This window comes from Tripterygium wilfordii, chromosome 9 (genome assembly GCF_013401445.1).
Source record: "Tripterygium wilfordii isolate XIE 37 chromosome 9, ASM1340144v1, whole genome shotgun sequence".
Classification (NCBI taxonomy): domain Eukaryota; kingdom Viridiplantae; phylum Streptophyta; class Magnoliopsida; order Celastrales; family Celastraceae; genus Tripterygium; species Tripterygium wilfordii.
In genome coordinates, this window is record NC_052240.1 from 9,302,664 (window position 1) to 9,310,478 (window position 7,815).

General features: G+C 43.4%; 2 protein-coding genes across 2 annotated transcripts; one reads left to right on the forward strand and one right to left on the reverse strand.

Moving 5' to 3' along the window:
* Positions 1-817: 817 nt before the first annotated feature.
* LOC120005986 lies at positions 818-1,303 on the reverse strand. The gene has a single exon (XM_038855863.1). The coding sequence runs from the start codon at positions 1,301-1,303 to the stop codon at positions 818-820; it is 486 nt and encodes a 161-aa protein (XP_038711791.1).
* A 5,105-nt stretch (positions 1,304-6,408) lies between these two features.
* On the forward strand, positions 6,409-7,799 carry LOC120005987. The gene is made up of 4 exons (XM_038855864.1): positions 6,409-6,762; positions 7,083-7,278; positions 7,365-7,720; positions 7,782-7,799. The coding sequence occupies exons 1-4, from the start codon at positions 6,409-6,411 to the stop codon at positions 7,797-7,799; spliced, it is 924 nt and encodes a 307-aa protein (XP_038711792.1).
* Positions 7,800-7,815: the final 16 nt, after the last annotated feature.

Below are 7,815 nucleotides of genomic sequence, written 5' to 3' on the forward strand. Positions count from 1 at the left end.
AATCAAATGCTTGTTGGAGATGTTCGAGGTGTTGGTCAGCAACCAATGATTATACCAACATGTCATCGATGTATACCTCCATGGTGTCCCCCAAATATTTCGAGAACATTTTGTTCACCAGTCGCTGGTACGTGGCTCCGGCATTCTTCAATCCAAAGGGCATTACTTTATAGCAATAAATTCCCCTTTCAGTTATGAAAGTCATCTTCTCCTGATCCTCCGGATGTATCAAAATCTGATTGTATCCAGAAAAAACATCCATAAAACTCAGCAACTCGTGACTAGCAGTCGCATCGACCATCATGTCAATATGTGGCAGTGGGAATGGATCTTTCGGGCAAGCTTTGTTCAAATATGTGAAGTCAATACATACTCTCGACTTGCCATTCTTTTTCTTTACAACGACGACGTTAGCTAGCCAGTCTGGATACTATACCTCCACTACAGACCCATTGTCTAACAACTTCTGAACTTCCTTATTAATCATTAGGTTTCGTTCAGGAGCTAATTTCCTTCTCTTCTGCTTAACAGGAGGATATTCAGGATTAACTTTGAGCTGATGCATCACGAATTCGAGATCTATCCCAGTCATATCTGCATGGCTCCATACAAAACAATCGTGGTGTTGCGACATGAATTTGATCAATCTTTCTCGTAGATAAACAGGCAGCTGCGCTCCAATCAGAGCTTTATGATATGGAAAGGTAGGATAGATATGTACCTCATCAAGCTTCTCCATTCCTAGCTTATCTGGCTCCAGACCGTGTGCCTGGTTCTGTAGCTGCTATGAGGACTCATTCTTGCTCCTCATGGTGGTTTAGTAGCAACTCCTAGAAGAGTGTTGATCCCCCAAGATTTCCCTAACACCACCATTGGTGGGGTAGCGTAGGACTTGGTGATAAGTATAGGGTACGGCCTTTATGGCATGCAACCAAGGGCGTCCCAAAATGGCATTATAAGTATAAGGTGAATCCACAATGGAGAACCTGGTCTGCTTGTTCAATCCTGGGGCATAAATGGGCAACACAACTTCATCCAATGAATGGCTCACCTTGCCATTAAACCCAATCATTGCTGTCGACTTCCGCAGTATCAAAGTCTCATCCAGACCCATCCTTTTATAAGCAGCCAAAAACAATACATTGGCTGAACTTCTGTTGTCAATCAAGATTTGCTTCAGATTAATGTTTGCAACCTGAAGCGTAAGCACCAAAGCATCATGGTGTGGATGTAGAAGTTGGGTAGCTTCGTCATCAGCAAAGACCATCACTTGGTTAGTGAAAGTCCCTACAGACCGTACCATTTTAGCGGCTGGGTTCGTCGCTTATTTCTCATGCTTCTTAGCTGAGGTATGGGAATGCCCACTAATCTCTGACCCTCTAGAGATTACGCAGTAAGTCGATGTGACCAACGGTGGAGGTGGCAATGCTTTCGGGTCATCAACTTTCCGTTTTTCCTAGATAGCTCTACCTAGTTCGGATAGTAAGTCTCTTAGATGACCTTTTTCAACAGGTAATCCACCTCATACCTGAGGCCTCTGCAGTCAGGAGTGGTGTGCCCAATATCTTGATGACAATTGCACCACTTCTTAGGGTCTTTCCACCCTTCGATTTCTTTCTTGGGCTGCCACTTCACCTCTTTACCCATCTTCTTCAAGACTTGCGCAGCCTCAACTTGGTGTATCCGAAGGGGATACTCCGGATAGTTTTTGGCATAATCGGATGCTCCAGACTTACGGGAGCGCCAATTATTTCTAGGCTCGCCAATGGTGGATTGCTCCTTCTTAGGACATTTATCGTCGCATTTCTCTTCTCTAAGGGGATGGGATGGTTTTCTACTTGCATCCTCCTCCCATCGAACAAACACAGTGGCTTTAACAAGAGCTTCTTCGTAGCTCCTTATGTCACACTTTGTGAGTTCTTCATAAAACTCCCCATCTGGGAGAAGACAACTCCGGAGTGCTTGTATAGCAGTTCTCAAATCGTAGTAAGGTATAGATACTTTCTCCATATTGAACCTAGCCAAGAAATCATGGAGGGATTCTCCCACTCACTGTGGCAGTAGATATAAGTCATCGGAACATTTATGGATCTTACGGCTGCTCGAGAACTGTATCATAAATATCTCGATTAGCTTCTCGAAAGAAGAGATACTACCGTTGGGTAAATTAATGTATCAACGCAGAGCAGGACCAGTAAGAGTTGATCTGAATCCTTTACACATGCACGTCTCGTGCATCCCATACGGTATGGCGATCGCACCCATCTTTAGTTTGTACTGGGCTACATGATCCTCAAGGTCATCAGTCCCATTGTACAACTTCATACTCGGCACACTGAACCAGTGCGACAGATCCGTTTGGTATATACTATCGACAAACGGTGACCCCATATAGCAATTAGCATTGATTTTGACCAAAGCGGGAGGTGCTTTAGTTAATTTATTTATATCTCCCCTCAACTCGATAATCTGCTTGGCCATAGCTGCCTGAGCAACAGAAGCTATAGTGGTTCCTGTGAAAGGTACCGCACGAAAATGTGATGGCTGTGAAGGCCTACTTCTTGGAGAATTTGTCAAATCTACAGGAGCATCCCTATTGATATTTTCTTGGATTTCTTCTGTCGAGGTAGAAGCATCATATCCCTTGCGGGTAGTCCCGGGAACAAATTGGGTATTTAGAGGGTAAGGTAAAGGATCTCTAGGTGGTGTTTGTTCAAGGCGGGGGAAAGGTGGAATTTGGACTGAAGCAGGATCATGGCCTTGGGAAGTGTTCTGATGTCTAAGTTGTAGCATCTCTTCACGGAGCGTTGCATTATCATTAGCCATTGACTCTAACCGCGCATTTGTCTGCTCCTTATTTCTAGAGATGTCTTCTCTCATAGCTTTCATGAATTCTATCAGTTGCTCGTTAGTGGCTTCATTGGTATCAGCCATAATTGGAACTTGTCGTGAAATCTTCTTGATTAAATGCTTACAAAATTCCTCTATCTGGCGCGCCAAATTGTAGGGGCAAATTGCTACAATCATTGAAAGGTCAACTTTTATCTCTCTGGGGTCCATCTGCAACTTTGAATCCTGCAAATGTCACAACAAGAACAGCCGTAAAAGCTCATTAACCGGTTTGGGTGGTGCAGGTCGTGGAGGCTCCGACGATCAAGTCAGTGTTTGTCAGAGATGGAAGACCAGCTATGATTCTAGTGTTTTGTCTAAGTGTATTTTGTGAAGGGTCGGTAAACATTGTTTTTTATATTCTCTAGGTTGGAAAATGCTCTGTAATATCCCGTCCCAAAATAAAAATAAATAAAATATACAATAATAAAAATGAAATGAATAAATTGGATTTAGTTATAAAAAGAATAAATTGTAGGGTAAAAAGAATTATTGGGAGGGCTTAAAGAATATTAGGGTTAAAGTTAGGGTCAAATGAGTAAAAGAACAAAATGTAATGATTTAATAAATATATATATATATATATATATAAATAAAGAAGTTAAAGTATTGTTAAAAAAAAATTCGTTTGAAAAAAAAGGGTGAAGGCGTAGATGCCTTCACCGGAGTAACATATGTTTTAAAAAAAAAGAAGACAAAAGCTTTGTTGTGTCTTCTCCTCAAACCACACAAGGCAGTGGCACTATTCCGGTGAGACTCCAGCGAGTTTCCGACCAGCCAAGGGTGCTCCAAGGATTAAATTATACCCACACTTTAATTTTCTACAAGAAAATAGTTGGGTTAAGGTAAAGTTTTGGTTTTAGGGTTTGAGAGTTAAATGGGTTTTGGGGTTTTTGGCTCAATGAGAGCTTGTTTGTTCAATAACTTCCAATTTGGTTCTAATTTTGTTATATTTCTAGGTTCAAGTGAGGTTTTTGAACCAATTCAAGAGAATCCTTTATTATCTTGATTTGGTGGAATTACCAAGCTTCAAGGTAAGGGTTCTTGACCCCAATTGTTTTAATTAAGGTTGTGTTAGGATGAAAAATAATATTGTGATATGATTTTAATTGTTTAACCTTAGAGAATTAAGGTAGAATATGAATTTAGTGGAAATGGGGATATTGTGTAGTATGGAATGTGGGATTTGAATGGGTTGATGAATATGGGAACTAAGTGGAGTTCATTTCATTAAATAAGTTTGTGAATTGGCGTGGAGTGTACATTGCTTGTTGGTGAGAATTTCGAGTCCACTTCGAGGTAGAGATTTCTTACCCTTTTATTTTAAAATATTTACAAGCCACCGACTTGATTAAATGGTAAGTTTTGGTTTCCGTCTCAATCTTTTCGAGAGGAAACAAGCCTTGAGGGCTTACCATTGTTTCTTTATCTACTTGTCAATGACATATTATATGTGATTTAGTTTGGTGATTATATAACCTTGGAATGCTTGGTCATAAATCGGCCATTATATAAATCTTCATGCATCACGACGAATAAATGTTTTTATATATATGTGTTCCACGAATGACATTAATTGTAAGAATTTACATTAGATACATGGTGGGTTCCGAGGGTGGTCTCGGGCTCACGTTAGGTGTTGGATGTTATTTGGGCACGTGTGTGGATGATGGATAGGAGCCTTGTGATGGTCCTGGTCCATAGGATTCCCGTAGCGGTATTTATTACTGCACGCTGGCTAGTTATTTGACGCTAGGCCAGGCGTGGCAGGATGTGATATCACCGTGGGGCCAGCGGTGAGTGGTTGCGACCACATGCGTGCCAAACTTCTTTCTAGCGATTTGAGATTGGCAGACATGTGATTGTGGTATTGATTGGATGCTAGAGACAGAGGTAGTGCGGTGGATTCTCATCGACTTATTGCCATATGACGGGAATCTGATCCGTCTGCTTGGGTGTCATTGGAGGCTGATATGGAGGTTCGGTTGGGTTGATCGGGTGCATTAGTTTGCATTGCATTTTGTTGCATTGATTAAACGTTGTTTCTTCTCCAACCTTATTATTCTTTACTTGTGCTCTTACTTTTCGTCTCTACTGAGCCTTCTGCTCACCCTATCTACTTTCCCTCCCCACAGGTGAGACAGGATCTAGTGCACAGGCTACGAATCAGCAGAAAGACGCGTGGCGGAGGTGGCCTGGACTTTTGTGTTTATTTGACACATGTGTGTGTATATATATATGTATAGCGTGATGTTAGCATCTTTTAGTTGTTTAAGTACATTGATGTACTATGGTTATGGCTGGATTGATGTATGGTGATGTTTTGTTGGCCGGGAGTGGTAGCCCGTGACTACGGTGTGTTTGATGATGATGATGGGGTATGTGTTTGACGGTGGACCTACTGGTCGGTTGATTGTAATGGTATTAGAAGTGTTTTTCTTCGTGTGTGATCTGTTTACAGGTTGGTATTCCCAATTTATGGGGAGATGCTGCTGAAATTTTCAAAAAAAAATTATGTTGTTTTGGGATGTACCACGTGAGATGCACGTGGTTGTATTTGGTGTGTTGGTTGTGATGTCATTGTCCTTTTCTTCACGCTCCGTGGATCGGGACGTGACAATTTGGTATCGGAGCCAGGTTGGCTCTGTTTGGGACCTAGAGAGTGGGTCAGTATGATGTGTGAGTGTGTTTGTTGTGTGTTGTGATCATATATGGTTCTCCAGGCCACGTCACAACCTTTGCTGATTCGGTATGTTTTCTTTAATCCCGTAAATCCTCAAATCATATTTGTATTGACGGAAAGTTGTGTCTTTTGTGCTACAGATGGACACACGTAGGACTATTCGTTCCCGTGATAGGGGACGTGGGGGAGAGTAGGGACGCGTGTCTTCCGAGGACCCAATAGTCAGGGGATTATCGGGGATCGGAACAGCCGAGTCGATTAGGCTGGACACATATTTATTTCCAGAGTTGAGTGTGATAGATCCTCTAGTGCAGGAGTATGATTTAGGTCAGGAGCTTGGAGATGAGCCGACGCTCGTGCATGAGAAAGGTGAGGAGATCCCAGCACCTACCTAACTTGTAATAGCAGCGCAGCTTGCTCCACTATTGCCAGCGCAGCAACAATCCATGAGGAGAATGTCAGAGATGATAGGGACTGTTACTCTATTAGTGCAGACTCAGACTGCACAAGCACCAGAGGTTCCCAGTAAGGGACAGACTTCAGGGCTACGGGGAGATGAGCAAGGTGTGCGGAGACCTAGATGAGAGTTGATAGAGTTGGATCAGCTACGCAGAACTGATCCACCCACTTTTACAGGTGATACGGATGTGACACGTACATTGCTGGCTTCATATTATTTGAGGGAGGCAGCTTATAAGTGGTGGGATTCATTGGATCAGAGGAGAGAGACTATGACATGGTTATCCTTTGATGAGTTGTTCATGCAGCATTTTGTGCCACAGTCTTATCGTATGGATAGAGCCCGTGAGTTCTTGACATGTCAGTAGATTTCGGATATGACTGTGAGTCAGTATGAGAGGAAGTTTGAGGAACTATACAAATTTGGTAGGAGGTATGCACCAGATGAGGCGAGTAAGGCAGAGCAGTTCAGACAGGGGTTGCTTCCTGCTATAGCTACATATTTAGTGGGAATGAGGTTGCAGACTTATGCTGATATGGTGGAGACGATCTTACAGTATGAGATGAGTTTCAGGGAGTCCCGGAGGTATTGGGATACGTATAGAGGCCGAACAGCATCTGTGGCAGGTACTTCCTCTAGAGGAGGTCAAAAGAGCAGAGGACCGATGGGCAGAGACAGGAGGGACAGAGTGAAGGTCGAGGTAGAGATCAGAGGCCACGAGGTGGCAGAGGTACACATCAGGGGTAGAGGGTTTGTCATCGATGTGGACGTCCTGGACATTTGAGAGCACAGTGCACAGTTCAGGGGGTGGAATGTTTTCGGTGTCGTAGGGTTGGCCACCGGATGGCAGATTATCCTCAACTTAAGCTAGGAGGATAGCAGGATCAATACTTACCAGCACCACTAGCTCGTCCGGCCCTCCCTACACCCCCTACTACATCTACACCATCAGGGAGGGGACGACCACCAGCTCGGCAGTCGCAGCAGCAGCAGCAGTCACTGCAGCAGCATACTTTGACTCAGGGATGAGCATTTTCTCTTACTCACCAGACTACACTAGAGCATCCGAACTTTGTTGGGGGTATGTTTCTTGTTTCAAATTGTTGGGCTAGAGTGTTATATGATTCGGGTGCTACTAGTTCCTTTATCACATCTTCATTTGCATTGGCTTTGGGGTTAGAGGTGAGACCGATGAGGAGAACAATAGTGGTAGATTCGTCGTTCGGACAGTTCACTTGTATTCAAGGTTATTGCATATGCATGTGTCGGTTTGATGATATCGAGTTGATCGCTAGTTTGTACGTTCTTGACTTGATGTAATCTTGGGAGTAGATTGGTTGATGGAGCAAAAAGCAGTTTTAGATTTTTGGGAGAGGAGGATTACTTTAAATGCGCCTGGTGGGGTAGTGATTCAATTGAGGGGATCGAGGGGTGTTCCTTGTCCACATTTTTTGGACAACCCCTCCTACGCCGATTGTTCAGTGGTGAGTTTGACTACTTCTACACCTAGTGGCGAGGTGATTGCCCCGATGCTTGTAGTGGAGGAGTTCATGGATGTTTTTCCTGAGGATTTTCTAGGTCTACCTCCACGGAGGGAGATAGAGTTTGTCATTGATTTGCTTCCGGATACAAAGCCAATTTCGATTGCTTCGTATCATATGGCTCCAGCAGAGTTGAGGGAGTTGAAGGTACAGTTGGAGGATTTGGAGAAAAAGAAATTTATTAGACCGAGTGTTTCACCGTGGGGAGCACCGGTGTTATTTGTGAAGAAGAAAGATGGCAC